General features: G+C 29.1%; 4 protein-coding genes across 4 annotated transcripts; 2 read left to right on the top strand and 2 right to left on the bottom strand.

The window, feature by feature from the left end:
- Positions 1-2586: 2586 nt before the first annotated feature.
- Positions 2587-3792, bottom strand: GO595_005175 (tryptophanyl-tRNA synthetase; the record flags this gene model as incomplete). The annotated part of the gene is made up of 1 exon (XM_067918389.1): positions 2587-3792. The coding sequence occupies one exon, from the start codon at positions 3790-3792 to the stop codon at positions 2587-2589; it is 1206 nt and encodes a 401-aa protein (XP_067774725.1).
- Positions 3793-4553: 761 nt separating this feature from the next.
- Positions 4554-5792, bottom strand: GO595_005174 (CAMK family protein kinase; the record flags this gene model as incomplete). Its single annotated transcript, XM_067918387.1, has 1 exon — positions 4554-5792. One exon carries the CDS (start codon positions 5790-5792, stop codon positions 4554-4556), a length of 1239 nt encoding a protein of 412 aa, XP_067774724.1.
- A 1017-nt stretch (positions 5793-6809) lies between these two features.
- GO595_005173 (PIKK family atypical protein kinase) lies at positions 6810-13418 on the top strand (the record flags this gene model as incomplete). Its single annotated transcript, XM_067918386.1, has 2 exons — positions 6810-10761; positions 11341-13418. 2 exons carry the CDS (start codon positions 6810-6812, stop codon positions 13416-13418), a joined length of 6030 nt encoding a protein of 2009 aa, XP_067774723.1.
- A 2609-nt stretch (positions 13419-16027) lies between these two features.
- Positions 16028-18331, top strand: GO595_005172 (piwi-like protein 1; the record flags this gene model as incomplete). The annotated part of the gene is made up of 1 exon (XM_067918385.1): positions 16028-18331. The coding sequence occupies one exon, from the start codon at positions 16028-16030 to the stop codon at positions 18329-18331; it is 2304 nt and encodes a 767-aa protein (XP_067774722.1).
- Between the last annotated feature and the right edge of the window lie 2182 nt (positions 18332-20513).

Below are 20513 nucleotides of genomic sequence, written 5' to 3'. Positions count from 1 at the left end.
TGTGAAAATAAAATTCGATTTATTGCAAGTAAAGTAATGAGCATTCGCATTTTATCATTTTTGTCTCATAGCCATTGATCTGTTTCCTCCTCAAGAATATTCTTTTTGAATGTTTCATCAATTTCATTCGTATTCGCTTCAGTAATGTTTCCTTCGATTTCATTTTCGTTATTTGTTTCTTTCTTTGTTTTATGACTAAATAAAAAGATAACAATTCCAATAATAAGAAGAAAGATGAATATGGCTGCGCATATGACTGATATAATAATCGTTTCGGATGTACTTCCTGACGCTATTTCTTGTTGTGTTTCTGAATATATTATAAAATTAGAATAATAACTGACGTATGTCGATATTTGATAAACTGTAAATATATAACTGATGAATTTCGTTGGAGTGTAATAAATATTTGATGAAAAATATGAAATAGTAAATGTATTAATGATTGATATATCAATAATACTCAATGATTGAGAAAGTGATAATGTGAAAACTAATTATAAAGTACAATTTGAATCAATAATCATAAATACATTTGAAGTAGTGAATGTATTACTTTGTGTGAATGTATTTGAATTAGTGAATGTATTACTTTGAGTATATGTATTTGATTGTGAATATGTATTACTTTGAGAATATATATTTGACTTAGTGAATGTATTACTTTGTGTGAATGTGTTTGATTGTGAATATATATTTGATTGTGAATATGTATTTGTTTGTGAATATGTATTTGTTTGTGAATATGTATTTGATTGTGAATATGTATTTGATTGTAAATATGTATTTGCTTGTGAATATGTATTTGATCGTGAATATGTATTTGATCGTGAATATGTATTTGATTGTGAATATGTATTTGATTGTGAATATGTATTTGACTTAGTGAATGTATTACTTTGTGTGAATGCATTTGATTGTGAATATGTTGCAGTTGTTAATGGGGTACATCCATCTATTATTGTATTTGTAACTTTCAGATCTCCAAATGAATTATCGCTGTATGATGATGTGACCATTACTGTATCTGCTTTAATATCATAAAATGCATTTGTTCCAATACTTGGTGATCTTTCTCCAGAATAATATATGCATGCGAGATTTTTACAACCTTGGAATGCATTATTCATAATTGTCACAATTTTATCTCCAAGATTAATAGAGTTTAAACTTGAACAATAGTAAAATGAATTTTGACCAATTGATGTGATTGAATTCGGAAGTATTATACTTTGCATTTTATTGCAATTATAAAATGTATAACCTTCAATCTCTGGAATATTTCCATAAATTTCAACAATTTCTAAATTAGTACAGAATTGAAATGCAGAACCTCTAAGTGTTGTAACTGATTTTAAAATTGTGAATTTTTTTAATTTTGAACATTCATTAAATGCAAATTGACCAACTGATGTAATTGAATTCGGAAGTATTATACTTCGTATATTTTGACAATTATAAAATGTATTATCTCCAATCTCTGCAATATTTCCATAAATTTCAACAATTTCTAAATTAAGACATTCGCTAAATGTTTCATTCTCAAGTGTTGTAACTGATGTTGGAATTGTGATATTTTTCAAATTTGAACATTTATAAAATGCTTTTGAACAAATATTTTCAATTGTATGACTAAGTTCAATCGTACGAAGTGTTTCCCATTCACTGAATCCTTCTTTTGGTATCGTCGTAACTCCTTCAACAATAATAACTTTATCAATATAATTTTGATATTCTTTTAATTCAGCAAAATTATCTTCTTTAGTTATCGTAAGTGTTTTCGTATTTTCATCATATGATTCTGAAAATGTTTGGATAAAATAAAAAGATATTAAAAATGGAATTATGTTTTTCGTGATGTTTATTTGAATTTTATTTCTATTAATTAAAATTCTTACATAATGAAAAAGAAAAATAATTATCAATAAAAATATAAAATAATAAGGACAAAAATATTATTGAATATTTATTTCATAAATTTGATGATGTTTTAATTCTTCTATGAAAGAAATCATTAAAAGTTTGAATTTTTTAATTCGTGAAATTATAATGTCAAAATAGTCGAATAATTTTATATATAATAAAAAATTAGTTTGAAATGTTTAAATTCTAAATGAAAGTATTTGCTCAATCAAATTGTCATCAGTAAAAATCTGTATATGATTGCTTAAAATATTAATTTTATCATATTCTTGTGTAAAATTAAAAAATGGTTTAAAAATTTGTTTTGATTTATCATTTTTATCTTGTAAATAACACAAATTAAAAGCACGTCTAATTTCATTACTTGCTGTTGAGAGAGTTAAAAGTGTTACTATAAAAAAAATCATGAGAAAGTCGGATCTTTTGTTGATTTTTTCCCTCCAAATTTGGCTGTTTTATGTGGTCAATTGACTTTTTGACAAATGTCATTCACTTTTGAGAAGACTCACAAAGTATTGAAAAAGCACTTTCAAGTGATCAACAGTTCTACATGATGATTTTCAAAACACCAGTTCATTTTGAATAATTTTATTACTTGCACAAAACGAATGAACAATCACGCGAAGTAACATCAAAAACATTTAAATCTTTAATTGCCTTTATTTAAATAGAGCGGATTGCTGTTGCCTTTGCGATCATTTCGTCGGTAACTTTTGCTCTGCTATTTTGAAGGTCCTTAATAACAGACGTAATAACTTCTCCACATTTCTTCTTGAGGTGTCCCGTCAGCATTCGCTTGTCGTTTCCTTCTGTAAGTTCTCCCGGTCCATAAGTTCTTCTGATGTTTTCGAAGACGTCATCATCTTTCTCGAATATTCTCAAATAATAAAATGAGACGTCAACATCTAAGTTGGCTCCTTTCTCCCTCTGCTCTTCAATAGTGTCTTTGCCGCCACTGAATGCAGATTTATTAAGTTTCGTGGTGATTTGTTTGAGTGTATCTTTGAGATATATTGTCATATACTCACGCATGATATTCTTAGGCTTTCCGCCTTTAGAACCACTGGTTTGGCCAAGCGCAAACGCAGCAAGAGAGGGCATCTTTTGGCCGCTTTGCAAAGCAGGAACAAAACCGCCGAAAACCGCCATCGGATGGAAGTTTCCTTCTAATGTTGGAATGAAGTCGAAAAGGTTCTTTTGTGACCCTCTAAGAAGCATTAAACAGCGGCTTTCTTGGTGATTTGGAATGATTTTTTCAATGTATTTTGGAATTGCAAAGCATGCATTTTGGAAAATGGTGTCGAGAAGAGCAATACTAACTCCATCGTTGGCAATGAAACATTTGTTAAAGTCGCCAAGTTTTGCTTTCCTTTGTAGATCACAAAGATATACATAATTCAAACTTAAGGCTTCAGAGTTTTTAACCAAAACAGTTTTTTCCTCGTTAAACCCGAACGACAAAATGTCTTTTATGGTTTCCTTTGTATGTTGAACAATTGTTGTCCACTTAATAGTTGGATCACGAAGCATTGCTTTGGTATCAAGAACATGAATAACAAGTTGACAATCAAATGCTTCTTGAAGCTCTTTTGCTAATTGGAACATTACAATATGACGAAGATTAAATAATCTTTCTGTTGGTGTAATCGAAAGGAAAAGATAGAATGGCTTTCCTTCTTTTTTCCTTTTAATTGCATCATCAAAATCAATTTGTGCATTAAAAATTCCTCTGCGAATAAATAAAGGAAGTTGTTTTCCTGTTGCTTCGGTGAAAGCTTTTGAAATATCTTCAGTGAAGGGCTTAGCACCTAAGGCTTCAGCCGATGGATATAATGATTCTATATTTACAGCAATTTGTTCTTGAGCCATTTGCTTGGCCAATAGATTTGAACGGAAATGTAGACAATTTTTGTGAGGTTTCTTACCTGATAAAAAATGTATCACATATTAATTATATTTGAGGTGATAAAACAGAATCGCTGATAGTGTAATGGTTATCATGTAGGATTGTCGTTCCTGTGATCCGGGTTCGATTCCCGGTCAGCGAGTTTTTTTAATAAATTTTTTTTTGATTCTTGTAATGTTCATAAAGTTTTTTTTTTATAGATATTAAACTCTATCAATTAGCAATACGCTTTTTAACTATTTTCCTTTTTCGTTTTGCCAAAATAAACAATGATAGTTATTTTTTAAATGATTTATTTATATCAATAAATCATTTTAAAAAAATTGTAATCATAATCTACTTTGTCCTTACTAGCACGTTTGAAAGAAAAAACTCATTTCTTATTCGGTAAATATAATTCACTTGGAATTTGGAAAAAATTGATTCCGATTCCAATGAACTAAATAACATTTATTATAACAAACAAAACAATGGGTGCGATCAGAGTAACTATGACTTTAAATCATGAAATCAGTCGAAAGTTATCATCATTTCGCAGAGACACCCAAAAGGCGTCTGACAGACATGGTCGAACACACATTGTCAAAACAAAATTTTCAGAAATTTACATCATGTCAAAAAGAAACAAGAAATTTAAAGAAAAATTTATGTTATCCATCAGATGTTCAATTATTATCTTCAAAATAAAGAAATTTAAATAATTTATGAATCCACAAATACCATTTTATGTAAGTCTTTGCTTAATCATTCTATAAATCCTCAAGAAATCGAAGTTGCTTCCTTTCAATCTATTAAACTCGACCAAGTTTGTTCCATGCACTTCAATGATTTCGACTCTTAAATGTACGTAACTTTTTCCAATTTGTACATATGCCTTTATCACATTTTTGTTGTCCTTAGATTGCATTATTTGAGCGTTTATACCTGTCAATGTTTCTGTTATTGCATCTTTTACTTCTTTCACAGAAAATGTTGTCGAGAATGATGTTGATGCATTAACAGGAACTGAGTCATTTACAAGTCGATCCATTCTCACCGCTGACATTTTAGCAATGAGTTCAAATGCATTAATTTCGCTGTCGGGTGGTTCTGGCTCTTTAGCTTCTTTCTTTTCTGTAACTTCTGAATCAACACAAACTTTCTTGTTAACTTTGCCTTTAATGCATTTGTAATTGACTTTAAACCACGGATGCTTCCTAATTTGTTTGATAGTGTAACGAGATTTCGGATTGGCGACGATTATATGTTTCATCAAATCAACTGCGCCGGGTGGAAAGTTGTCTGGATAAGTGATTTTGACATCCATAATGTCTCGTGCAAGTTCTGGAAGTGTTGGCGCATCGAATGGGAGAGCTGCGGCAAGCATAACATATAAGATGACACCTGCACTCCAAATATCAACTGGGCGGCCATCATATCCATCGGATGAGAAAACTTCTGGTGCTACATAATTGGGAGTGCCACAACGAGTTTGAAGCATTTGTTCATCATTTTTGGAAAAAACAGAGAGACCAAAATCGGCAATCTTCAGTCTCCCTTGGCTATCAAGTAAAAGATTTTCTGGTTTAAGATCACGATGAATTGCTTTATGTTCATGCATATAATCTAGAGCATCAATAAGTTGCTGGAAATATGAACGTGCAACATCTTCTGGTAGTGGACCATCTTGAGCAAGTTTATTGAAGAGTTCACCGCCTTCTGCTAAATCAAGAACAAAATAAACATTTTTTGAAGAATGCATAACTGCATGAAGTTTAATAAGACCTGGGTGATCCATTTTTGACATAACTTCAATTTCTCTTTTCAACTGTTTTTCCATATGATTTTGTTTGATCAAATTTTGATCAATTATCTTCAACGCATATTCTTTATTTGTTGGTATATGAACAACTTGTTTAACTTTTGAAAATGAGCCTTCACCAAGGATTTTAATTACACGATATTCTCCGATGGTCTTGGACATAATATCGAACCGAATTTAGGGAATTCAATGTTTATATATCCATTTTCTCTGAAATAGCGCTTTCGACAGAAAATTCTATTGCCGATAAAAGGCGAACTTTTTCAATTAATATTTTTAACAATTTTGTTTCACTTTTTAAGGTAAATCTTGAGCTGGTTCTTTTTTTAATCGAAATAATAACATATAAACTATTTTAAAATGTTATAGTTATTCTTTGTCTTGCTTATTAACTGTGGCCTGTAAAAATTTAATCATATTTACATTTTTTAAGAAAAGTTATTTTCTTTATATTTTTATTATTAGTTTTTGTGAATTAACGTCACAAATTACTTAATGTTCCTTTAATGAAAATGTGATATTTCATATTATAATTTAATTAAGTTCTATAAATTTGATATTAATATTTAATTGTTCATACATATAAATTTAATGTTTTGAATATTTTTTATTTTATAAAGTAATTTTGAGTAATATGATGAAGCACATGCTTTATTTTTTTATTCCATTCATGATGATTTTTGTTGGTATTATGATAACAATTTTCTTCGAATAAAAATAATTTAAAATTATCTACCTGTTGTTGGTTGATAAATAATTATATGATAAATAAATCGATTCCATTGATACACATTCAAATTATGATTAAAACAAAGTAAATTAGTTATTTCATAGCAAAAAGTCAGTGAACAATCCCTACACTTGAGTAAAAGGTATCGCTTAACGTATAAATTATTATAAAATAAATTATTATCCATGAATCAGATGAAATATTTTTTATTTACATATTATATAATAAACTAATTAATAACATTTGATTAAAAAAAAATAGTAGTTTTTTAAAATAACAAATGATTTCGAATTTGTTGTTCCAATGTATTGAAGAGAATAGGATTTTATATTATATTTGAGTAATTTTAGTTGATAAAAGCTCTGATGAGAGCACTTCACTTCCATTATTTTTCAATTTCTCGTTGTCATAACCGCTCAATTACAATCAGAAAAACGGTTATTCAAAAAATGGAAGACAACGAAAACCTAATCAATATGTTCTGGTATTACATAAACCAAGTTGGGAACCAACTTGATCGAATTAATACATCAGAGTTTTCAACTGCCATTTACAATTTTGAAATTTTTGTTGAACAACAATATTTGATTCAAAAAGAACAAAACGTTGTACAAGATACTCTTACTGATCTTCTTAACCAGATAACGCGTGTTCCAAATCCATTAACCAACGTGATTTTATTAAAATCAATTTCCAAAATAGATCTTGGTGATAAAGTTCAAAAAGCCAACAAAATGGCCCATTCTTTTGCTAGTATTCCATCAAACCCAGATCCTGTTTACTGGGAATATTTAGAAGATGTATTAGTTTGGTTATATCATACTGTTCCCAAAACCGTTGAACAAAATTTAAATTCACTTCGTGGGATTGTCTTATCGTTTAGTAGTAAGCAAGATTCATCCGAAGCCACCTTATCAGATATCTCCACTTTTATCATTATTTCCATTCTTTATAAGAATTTTTCATCTTTAGTCAATTCATTACTCCCAGAAGCCACTATACTCACAGCCTTCAAGAAAGGATTCCAATCCACAGTACCAGAAGTTATCAAAGCAGTTTCCAAAGCGCTTCAAACATGTTTAAAGTATTCTTCCATCAACGAAAAAGTTTGTACATTTCCATTAAGGAAGTTATGTGAGATCCTTATGGAGAATGCGACTTCTAATAAGCCTGAATACATTGATGGCGCATGTGAAGCCATTAAATTAATCATTGATTTTAATCCAAAAATGGTCAAATACTTAAACTTCAAAACAGTTCCAGTCCATTTACTTCAAGCTCGTGAAGTACCTGCACGATTAGCCGGATTTAAACTTATTACATTATGTTATATCTGTACTCCAACTATCTTTAATAATGAAATTCACAAATCAATTTTTAAAGCTTATGAGCCATTAATCAAGAAAAAAACTCAAAATCGTAATGAAGCTTTAATGGGATTTGGATCATATTTGTTTGCTCGAAAAGGTCAATTTGATGATGAAGAAAAAAGGCTAATGATCAAATGTTTTAAATCAGTTGAAGAATTAATGGATACTGAACAAGCAGCATATTGTGCAGTTGCATTATCAACTGTCAAATCCGACGACTCAATTTTGCAAAGTTTACAAGCGGTTTATAGTCTGCCTCTATCGTTGACGATAATTGAAGCATTGTATACAATTTGTCAAATTGTTCCTAGCGTTAAAGAACCGATACAACACAAAGTGATTTCAATGGCGAACGTTATTTTGCTTGATGTTGAAAATTCATCCACTTCAATTATTAATGCCTTTAAATGTCTTAATAGGATGGAAATCCCATTTAGTAACTTTTCTGTAGAATTAATTTTACAATATTCATTACATATGACAAACAAAGATTTAGAGACACGAAAGATTGCATCTGATTTTGTATTAAATTATCAATCACAAATTCCTACTATTGATATAGTTCATCGAGTATTAAGTGTTATAGCCACAGAATTAAATGATAAACATCGAATATATTTAATGAAACATTTAAATAAGCATCCGACAGATCGAACAATATTACCATCACTTCAATCATTATTACATGATTTATCTCCTGAAATCCGATTAGCATCATTAGATTACATTGCAGGTTTTACACATTTCCAAGAAGCATCTGATTTATTAAAAGAATTTCTTACTGAGAAAGTACATGACTTAGAAAACTCGAAGATTATATATAAGGAACATATATTATGTTTTCTTAAAGTATCAAGTGCAGCATTTTCTGATCCTAATGCGATTTATGCACCGTATGCAATTAAATTATTAGAACCATTTGCACAATTTTTAATTACACATTTATTATCATCTAATCAACCATTATCTAATTCATCATTAAAACTTTTAGCCCAAATATTACCATTAGCACCACATGTAGCAGATGTTGATTCATTAGCATCACAAATTAATAGTTGTTTAATAGTTCATTCATCACCTAAACGAATATCAGTTGCACGAGATTTATTAAAGTCCGCATTAGATTATACTGATTTAAAGTTTTCGATATATAAAGAACATACAAATTTAATCATCAAATTAATTGATTTAGCTAATGCACAAACATCTGAAACAAATCAAACAAAAATAATATTATTAAAACTTTTAAGTTCTATAGGACCAATATCACCATCGAAAATCTCTAATTTCCAAGATAAAACACAAAACACGGATGAAACTAATACAACGATATCGCCAAACATTTATTTATCACAATATACAGCATCTAATTCAGTTGAAGCATTAACGATGGCATCTATTGGTGTTGCAGCATTAAAGATCTTAGATATATTATCTGAAGAATCATTATCAGCATTACATTCTAATGCAATGGAAGCATTATTAAATATTATTCGTGCTTATCGATTAACTATTACAGAAGAATTAGAAGCACATATCATGAAACGTATTACACATATAATGACATCAGGAGGTGCTTCAACTACATCTGTCTTAATTAAAAACATGTCAACATTCATTACTATATTAGGAGAAAAGTTTATACCATTAGTACCACATGTAGTTGATTTAATATGTCATAATTGGGCTACTTATGATCAATCATTATTAACACGTATATCGAATTGGTTAATGTTATATTTACCAGATGCTTATATACCACATTTACCACAAATTACATCTGTTTTCGTAAAGAATATTGATCATGATGACGTTAAAACAGTTGGAGCTATATTATTATCAGTATATTCATTTGGTACAGCTGTAAAAACAGTTGATCATATATTATATCCACCATTATTAAATTGGATAATATTTCATGCTAATGAAAATATTGAAGATATTTTAGCTACATTAAAAGATATATTAATTAATGGAGGAGCACAAAAGTTTTCATCACAAGTATTAAAAACAATGATACAAATTGTAGAAATTAATCCTAATTTACAATTAAAAGCTTTAGATATAATATTTGTAGTTGGAGTACATATTGGGAATCAATTCTTACTTTATGTACCACATTTAACTTCAACTTTTAACTTTAATCAAAAGGCTTATTTAAATGCTTATGTATTATGTTTAGAAAATGGTGACGTACCACCTAAAATGATGACTGCGCCATGTTATCCAGAAGAAAAACCTAAAACTCCATCAATCGATCGAACTAATAAACAAATTAAATCAGTAGCTTCTACTACAGAAGTCCCAACATTAACATTTCCAATGCCACAAAAAGATTTTGATGAAGGACAATGGATTAAATGGTGTAATGAATTATTTTCGATGATGGTTAAATCATCATCAAGTCGAGCCATATCTGTCTGTGAAAGTATTATTGAGAAATATTCAGGATTAGCAGATGCATTATATCCTATAGCATTTACATTATTTTATTTCCAATATAAAATTGCAGGTAATAATACACTTGATATATTATTACAAAAGTTCTTTAAACGTAATCATGTGCCACGATTAGTAATGCGTCATTTCTTAGCTTCGATTGAATTAATTGAAGTTTTAGGTGCAAAGATTCCAATTGTTTTGAAGATATTATCAGAGAAAGCACAAACAGCAGAATGTATAGCACAATCATTACGTTATTCAGAGTTATTATTTGAAGAATGTGATAATTCATTAACTGAACGATTAATTATTATTAATCAACAATTAGGTTTACCTTTAGCTGCTAATGGTATTTTACGTGTAGTTTATCAACGAGGCTTTACTACTACACAAGCAGTATTAGCAGAGAAATTAGGTTTATGGGAAGATGCATTACAACAATATAATAAAGAAATCGAATCTGATCCGAATAACAAATTATTATATCAAGGTAAACTTAATTGTATTAGAGCATTATCTAAATATTCCGAATTAAAGAAAGTTGCATCAGAAGGTAATTGGCCTTTATATTTAGCTTCTTCTGAATGGCGTTTATTTGAGAAAGATCAATTCTTATTAACTGTTTCGAAATTAAATGATAATAATACTATTGATGGATTATATTATAAAAGTTTATATCATACAATTAAAAATGAATTTAAATTAGCAAAAGAATTAATATCAGAAATTAGAACTCAATATATTGATAAAATATTCCCATTAATAGCAGAAGATTATGAACGAGTTTATAAAGATTTTGCTTTTATATGTTATTTAATTGAAATCGAAGAAGTTATAAAATATATGAAATTAAAGAATAAAATTAAAAACGCTTTATCTTCTAATGAAAGAATTACGGCAGAAAAACAAATTTCTAGAATATTAACTACTTGGGAATATCGATTTGAACAATTACCTAAAGATTCGACAATTATGCATGAAATAATATGTATTCGTTCATTAGTATTAACACCAAATGAACTTAAAACTCAATGGTTACAATTCATAGATACTTCAATTAAAGATAATAAATTAGAAATAGTTAAACATAGTTTAAAGTATATTGAAGATTCATTTCATAATGATCCAGAAATCAATATAATTAAATGTAAATATTATTGGGCTAAAGGTAAGAAAGAATTAGCGATTAAAGAATTACCTAAAACTTTACCTATATGTCAATCATTATTAGGTAAATGGAATATGGAATCAAATCATTTAAATGAATCACGTAATAACTTCAAAATTGCAATTGATAATTCTAAAGCTACACCAGAAGAATGGTCATTATGGTCAAGTGTTAACTTAAAGTTATATGAAGAAACTAAAGATAATTCATATTTATTAGATTCATTAGAAGGGTTATTAGTTGGTATTTCATTATATCCAAGTGATCCATTATCATTTACATTAAAGATTTTAAGTATATTATTTAGGAAAGGTAACAAAGAATTATATGCATTATTCCAAAAGTATTATACTTCTTTACCTATATCAGTATGGATTGAAGTATTACCACAAATTATAGCTCGATCTGATTCGAATGATAGTGATTTACGAGAATTAATTAAAGATTTAATATATTACGTAGGTACACAACAACCTCATGTTGTCTTATATTCATTAATGGTACCATTAAAAGTTGAAAGTGCACGACAAAAAGTTGCAATTTATATCTTTGATTTATTACGTAATGATTATCCTTCAATTGTTGAACAAATGTTAACATTAGCAAATGAATTAATACGTATAGCTGTCTCTTGGTGGGAAATGTGGCATAGTACATTAGATGAAGCTTCACGTGCTTATATCATGCGGAAAGATAATGACGAAATGATAAATCTTTTATTACCATTACATAAAATTATCTCGAAAAAACCCGAAACATTATATGAATTAATGTTCATTCGACAATTTGGACAAAGTTTAACATTAGCGGAGAAATGGATAAAGAAATATCAAGAAACTAAAGAAGATGAATGTTTATATCAAGCGTGGCAATTATATATTAATGTTTTCCATCAATTAAAGCCAATCATAAATGAATTAACATCAATTCTATTAATAGATGCATCACCTTCATTATGCTCATTAAATAATAGTGAGTTAATCATTCCAGGGTCATTTAAGTTTCATCATTCATTAATTAATTTATTTAAGTTCGAGCCAACATTAACTGTAATGAAAAGTAAACAAAGACCACGAAGAATGGCCATCTATGGTAATGATGGTATTAAATATGTCTTCTTACTTAAGGCTAATGAAGATACGCGTTTAGATGAACGTGTAATGCAATTCTTCGCTTTAGTGAACACATTAATATCTCATTCATCAATACCATTAAAAGATAAATTAACAATTACAACATACAAAGTAATACCAATCACTGGACAAGTCGGACTGATTGGTTGGGTTCCAGAATGTAACACTATCTATGACCTCGTGAAACAATACCGTGAAAAACATAATGTCCCTTTGGAGATAGAACATCAGACAACATTAAAAGTTTGTCCGAACTTCGAAAGTTTACCTTTATGTCCAAATAAAGTCGCATCGTTCCGTAAAGGTTTAAGTGCACAATCGGGTAATGACTTGAAACATATTATCCTTTCGAACTCAAACGATTCGAATCATTGGATCGAACGAAGAACTTTTTATGCAACTTCATTAGCAATGACTTCAATGGCGGGTTATATATTAGGGTTAGGTGACCGACATTTAAGTAATATTATGTTTAAGAAAAATACCGCAAAATTGGTGCACATCGATTTCGGTGATTGCTTCGAAGTGGCAATGCATAGAGAAAAGTTCCCTGAGGTGGTGCCGTTTAGATTAACACGGATTTTACAAAACGCGTTGGAGGTCTCAAAAATTGAGGGGACGTTCAGAAGCTGCTGTCAAAATGTCATGTCACTTTTCAGAGAGAACGGTAACCAATTCTTAGGTTTATTGGAGGTTTTCATATATGACCCATTAAGACAATGGATTAATGTGAAAGATGATAAATTGACTTCCGATGAATTCGCAGCTCAAGAAAGTAGTTCGGCTATAGATATAATGAAAAGAATCGAGGATAAATTGACTGGTAGAGATATCATTAAAGACGAGGTGTTGACCGTAAATGAACAAGTGGATAAGCTAATAACACAGGCAACAAGTCTAAATAACCTTTGCGTGATGTATAGGGGATGGTTCCCATGGTGGTGAGTAAATTGATTATAAAAAAGAAATTAAAAAAAAAATTGTAATTTTTGAAGCATATGGAGTGCTATAGAATAACGGAAATTTTGTTTTTTATGCGAATTTTCAACATTTCTTATTTCAAGAAGTTAAATGAAGAGCGCGATGTCACTTTTTACTATCGGAGTTCTATTTGTATCGAAAATATCCGTTGTTTTGGGTTATTAACTGTGTCATAACCGTTTAGCCACCTGGCCAAATATCACAATTCTATGATGCAATTATGCGTAATATGACGCATATTTTCATAACTATCGTTCTCAATTCAAATTTGTCATTCAAAAATTGTTTGAAGTATTCAAAAAATTCGCTTGTTTCGGTGGGCATTTTTTTTAATTCTCCATTAATGGAGAAATATAGAAAGTTAAACAATATTGTGAAATTTGGTAGTATCGATGTTGTTCTTGCGGAATCTGAAATATCACATGAATATTTTGTACTTAAAAGAACATCAAAAAAAGATATTGCAGACAACATGAAGAATCAATTATACAAAATATATGATACATTAACAAATTTCTCTCACAAAAATATTCTTAAATATCATGAGTATTTTGAGACAGATAAATATTTAATTCTTGTTATGGACTTTGCAGATGGAGGTGATTTATCTCAAGTGATAAAATATTTCAAACAAAAGAAAAGGCTTATTCCAGAAGATATAGTTATCCATTACTTTCGGCAAATTGCACTTGGAATTCAATATCTTCATAATAAAAAAATAATTCATCGTGATTTAAAACCACAAAACATATTTCTTAAATCAGAAGAAATCAAAGTTGGTGATTTTGATGATATCAAAGTTCTTGAAACTATTCATCAATCTTGTACAACTCGAATAGGAACGTATCAGTACATGTCACCTGAAGTTATTAGCTTTAAGTCATATGATTACAAGACAGACATTTGGTCATTAGGATGTATTCTTTATGAATTATGTACACTTGAAACTCCATTCAATGTAAATGGATTAGCAAGCACCCGCAGAGCAATAGAAGAAGGAAAATATAAACCAATTTCAAAGCAATATAATAAGAATATAATAAATCTTGTTAAAAAAATGTTATCAACTAAGCCAAGAAGTCGTCCAAATATTAATCAAATATTGTCATTGTCTTTTCTCCAACCAAAGTCAAAAATTCTTTCTCCGATTTCTCAACAAGAACCAGAAAAACCAAAATTTAGTTTTACTGATGAAACTATTAAACTTAAATTATTAATACTTGGGAGTGTTTCTTGTGGAAAATCTTGTCTTGTCGATAGATTTATATTTGATAAATTCGATACTGTAACAAAAGGATTAAGAATTATAAATAAAACAAAATATTTTGGTGATCAAATGTTTGATGTCCAATATTCAGAAGGAAGTGAAGAACATTTAAATAATGCATTAAACATCTTTTATGATATGTCCGATTATGCTGTAATCATTTTCTCAGTTGATGATCAAAATTCATATGATAACGTTATGACTTTTTATGAAAAGATTAAAAGTTATAAATTCGGACTCGGAAAAATTATATTATGTGCAAATAAAATCGATTTAGAAAGAAAGGTGACTTTTAATCAAGGAATTGAAATGGCAAATAAAATAAATGCTAAATACTATGAAGTAAGTTCAAAAACAGGAAAAGAAGTCGATAATATGTTTAATTTCATCATGGAAAGGAAATTAATGTCAAATTTATAATAAATGATTTATAATAGAAATTTCATAATATATGTTTTGATTAATGATATTCAACTGATTTTAAAAAAAAAAAATTATATATGCAATTGTGTTAAATTACAGAAAGAAAAATATTTTCTGTTTTTACTATTTCAGTTATATAAAATATACGTATAACGAATGAAGATATTGTTAACAATTTCATTTTTAGATGCATAAATTGGAGATTTTGTACACAACCATCTTAAGATATATTTATGCATGAATATCAATTTTCTCTTCTCTTTTGAACTATTAAATTTATTTCTATTATTACTTATGACTGTAATATGAAGCACGTTCCTTAATACAGTTTATCATATCCTTATGAACATTCATCACTCATAGAAAGCATGATTTTTAATTTCACACATTGCATTAATATGAAATTCCTTTTCGTCTTCAACATAATTTGGCTATCTCAGTATAACAAGCTTACAACTGTCGTCCCTCAGCTTTTTTTGTGCTGTTGCAAATTTATACCAACACGAATTGAATTCTTGAATGCTTCAATTAATTATCAAACGCTTTATATTGCAATTCTTGCAACAAGTGTCATTGGTTCTTCCCATGAAAAAACACATGGCTTAATAAAGTTTTCATACTTGAATGTAGCTTTCAAATAATTTAAATTTATCATCATAATTTGAATAATGAAAACCTGTCACTACATGTTTTAATCAAAATTGGATGGGCAGTATAATGCGTACGACGTACGTTCAATTTAGTGGACCGTTAATATACCCGGGATAAGTGACACTTTTATATGAACATGCTCTATCGTCAATGCATTTGAATAGAAATAAGAATGTCACATAAATATTATACAAAAAAATTATTGTCAAAATATCCCTTCACATTTTCCTTGATGGAAGATAATCTAGGCGTTCAAGTTTATCCAGACATATCAAACAGATTTCAACCCAATCCAAATCGTCAGGAAAACTTCTCATTGGAAAATGGCTCTGAAATTTATTTACATTCGAATCTATATCCAATAACCATTAAAGAACCAAATAAAAAACTTTATCTTTATAAAATTACAATCACGCCTAAGCAGGATGATATTAAAATTGTTAGTGATTTTTTGTATTCTGTTCTATTTCCAAATTCAGAACCAATGAATTCAAATCCTGAATGGCAAACAATAATCATTGATAACAAAGAATATTTTATTTCATCAAAAGATAACCTTTCACGCGAGAATCAAGCTATTGTAAATGATTCTACAATTCAAATTGATCTTGAAAGAGAATTATCAATTTCTGAATCAACAAACGATTTACTTCAGTTTTTGAGACCACTTTTCAACAATTGCTTCTCACTTCTTGGCCATTCTTGTCTCGATAACGAATTTTTCATTGATACAGATTACCAGGAATTTATGGATCTTCGATTTGTACTAGGATATAAACCATCACTTATTGCTCTTTCTGGTCAAGTGTACTTATCTATTGATGTTGCTGTGCGAATCGAAAGGAAAAAAAATCTTTATGATTTTCTAACATCAGGAGTTATGGATTCCATGAAAAGAAAAGAATTGGAAGACTTCACAATACAAATGAAGTTCATTACAGCCAATTCTGAACAGAAACAGACTGTCAAAGTCAGAAGTGTTAATTGGGATTGCACGGCAAAATCAAAAGTTATTAATGAAACTTCTAAGGAAACTGTATCACAGTACTTTTCATCTCGCTACAATTTTGTTACTAAGCCAGATGATCCAATTATTGTATTATCAAATGGAAAAATATATCCTGCATCTGCTCTTGTACAATGTGGGCTTACAGAATCCGAGAAACTCGATCCGAAAATTATGAAAATGTATCATGATTTTGCCGATTTGAATCCATTAAATAGAAAAAAATTTATTGAATCTATTCATTCTTCATTAAAGAGTGACCAGAAAATATTATCATTGTTTTCTAATTTTGATATTGATATAAGGGAAAACACAGTGATTAAAGGCCATATTTTAGAGCAACCTTTACTCACAATGCGAAAAAGTGACACTTCACGCAAACTGGTAACGGTCTCCGCTAACGATCAAATGCTTTTCAATATTCGCGATTATTCTGTAGCAGTTCCTCCTAAAGTTAATTCATCCCCATTAATTGTTTCCCATATATCGTTTAACAAACAAATGAATGATTTCGTGAATTTATTTATGGAAATATCTGCTCAATTAGATGTCATATTTCCACAACCTGTTCATAAATTTTTCGATAAACCAAGTGAATGTGAACACATAATTTTGGGTTACATTAAAAATTATGGAACACCATCATTCATCATAATTATTCATGAGATGAATATATTTACCAAACTTAAGCAACTCCTAACATCAACATTAGGAATCCCATATCATTTTCTTTCTACTAAATTGCTAAACGAAAATATCCATGACGAGATATTTTCCATGGTTCTACAAATCACTGCAAAAATTGGTGGTGTTCCGTTCTATGTTTCTCTTCCTCTCAGGCATACCATGATAGTTGGTATTTCTACCCTACCAAATGGAAAAAATTCATATGTTATAGCTATAACAGCATCATATGATCAAACTTATGCAAGATACAAAACCGAGGTATTCCGTAATTCATCTCCATTTCTTTCTGAGAGCCAATTCAGTGATTTTATGGAATCAGCTCTGAAGTTATTTGACGAAAATTTCTTAGAAAAACCGGGAAAAATTGTGTTTTATCGTATAGCCGAAACCGCCGATTTTCTGATTGATTCAAATTTGAATGAAGTGCCGATGATAGAAAAAGTGCTAAATGGAATTCCATTTGTTTATTGTGGCTTACAAAGTATAACTCTTATGCGATTTTTCATTGATGACGGAGATACATCAGAAAGCCCATTACCAGGAACTGTTGTTTTTAATGATATATGTACGAATGGAGTTGCAGAGTTTTATTTTGTTCCCAATAGTACCTCTCCGCCCATCAAATACACTGTCTTGTACAACAGTGCGAATATGCGTATGAATGATCACCATCTGGCAATGCTTACATATTCATTATGTTGCGACAATCCAACGTTTGCTGGAGCATACGACATACCAGCGCCTGCGAGAAACGCACAGAGAGCTGCAGAGTGCTGCTTGGATGAGTTGGGTTGTAACGATGCATCACCGCTACTGAAAGAGAAATTACTTTACTTCATATGAATGTAAAAATATTTTTATGAAACTGAAAAATATTTTAAAATATTAAATTGTTAATTAATCTTTTTTTATACCACAAATTTAATGTTTTTTTCTGCATTATCTCGAAAGTGAAACTTCAAAACCTTCATTCAAAGCAAAGTGAAAAACTGGATTTTAAAAATATTTTTTTTTTCGATTTTCAAGTTGTGCTTCTTTATATTTAATTGCATTTTTAGCTGAAAAAGTTAGTATAACGATAGAAACACGTTAATTCCAGATGCTTGATGAAGAAGAAATATCCTGGAATTGTTGAGCAAAAGAAAACAAGGCCATTGATAACAAAACCTAAAGTCGAAAGTCCAACAAGCATAAAATTCAATGGGAAAACTTCTTCAAATTCATGGTTTGAAATAAATAACATTGATGTTCATGATTCTACAAAAAAAGACTCGCTTTCAAACACGTTAAATGCATTTGAAAAACGATCACGCAAAAGAGATAATTTTTTAAATTATTCTACATCACAATTAGAAACCAAAAATGATTCAAGTTATATTACACAATTTATTCATAGATTTGTTCTTGACAAATCTAAGCAGCGTGAAGCTATAATAATTCAACAAGCATTTCGTCGGCATCAATATCGTCAAATGCTTAATTCCAAAGGAAAAATCTTAATTAAAGAAAGAACAAATCTTTTAAGAAAATCACTTCTTTCATGGCATTTAATTGCACCCATAAGGAACGAAACTTTAAAAGAAGAATATCAAAAATTTGTTGAAAATGTTTTAAGTGATCAATTTAATTCCAATCCTTTTTTCTTATTTTATATTTCAGACTCCTTTAAAAAAAGTAATGTAATGTCATATAATGATCAATTCAAACTAATTCATCTTCTATGGATGAGTTCCATGAGGAAAATACTCGATTCATGGAACCAAATTGCTAAGAAGAGGATACAACAAAGATCCAAACTACGAAGTATTAAATTTCCAGTTCATAAAACTGTTTCTTTTTGTGGTGTGAATCAAATTTTTATAATTTGGTATCGTTACACAAAATTTAAACGTAATCCAGTCAAAATTCAATACTCAGAAATCAGCATCAAATGGAACTGTCTTGAAAAGAAACTTCTTATTAAAAAAAGCAAAAATGACAAAGCATCTTTTGCAAACAAAGTTCGCTTATTTAAAAAAGTTAAGAGAGCATTATTTAATCTATTAATTTTATCACGATCATCAACATTTTTGATAAAGAAAAGTGACGAAATTCGAAATCGATATTTAATGAATAAAGCGCATAGAGCATGGAATAAATATGCGCAAATTAGATCCCAAGAAAACTCAACATTACATGAAATCATGAAACGTTGGTATATGTATACTAATAATCGAATTAATTTTAATGAACTTACAAAAGTTTCAATAATTTTTGATCAAAAACGATGTTTAACTAAAACGTTATTAAAATGGCATCAAATATCACGAATTAATAAGACTAAAGAATTAGAAATGATCACAAAAATTCAACAGCATCCATCGAATGGGTTTAAAATTATTTTTCTTTTAAAAGGATATTATGAATTATTTTTTCTTGTAAATTGTTTCCAAAAATGGGCGAAATATTCATTATCGCGAATTAGAATGAAAAAATATCAAAACTGGATTAACGATATTGATCCAGATATCGAATTAAAGAATTCCATATTTATCGAATTACGTAAAAATAAACTTCGTGATGTAGAAACACAAACGAAAACAATATTTCCGCATAACATTGGATTTTCACTTGAAATGAATTTAAAACAAATCGAACTTAATAAAAGAAATTTCGACAATAATAATAACTCATTAAAAAGATGGAAATTCCAAACTGAAACTAATGAAAAAGAAATAAAATTTAACGGCGAATTTTTAAAACGTTGTTTAATAATGGCTGCACATTTAATTAAACCATTTAACATAAATGTGTCGAACCAAAACGATTTAAATGATTTTTATGAAAGAAATAGAACAATTGAAGAGATACAAAACCAATTAAATCAAAATATTAAAAGATTAAGATATAATATTCGTGGTCAAATTCCATATTATATCTCAATTGTATCTGAGTTCGAATCACATTCTATGGCTGTTATGTTCGCAAATGTTTCAAAGGATTTCTCATTCGATCAAAATAAGAAAATTGCTTTTTTTAGAGAATT

This window comes from Histomonas meleagridis (assembly GCF_020186115.1).
Source record: "Histomonas meleagridis strain 2922-C6/04-10x chromosome Unknown contig_32, whole genome shotgun sequence".
In the NCBI taxonomy this organism is placed as follows: domain Eukaryota; phylum Parabasalia; order Tritrichomonadida; family Dientamoebidae; genus Histomonas; species Histomonas meleagridis.
The sequence above is the reverse complement of the archived record's forward strand: the minus strand, read 5'-3'. Positions and strand labels throughout refer to the sequence as shown.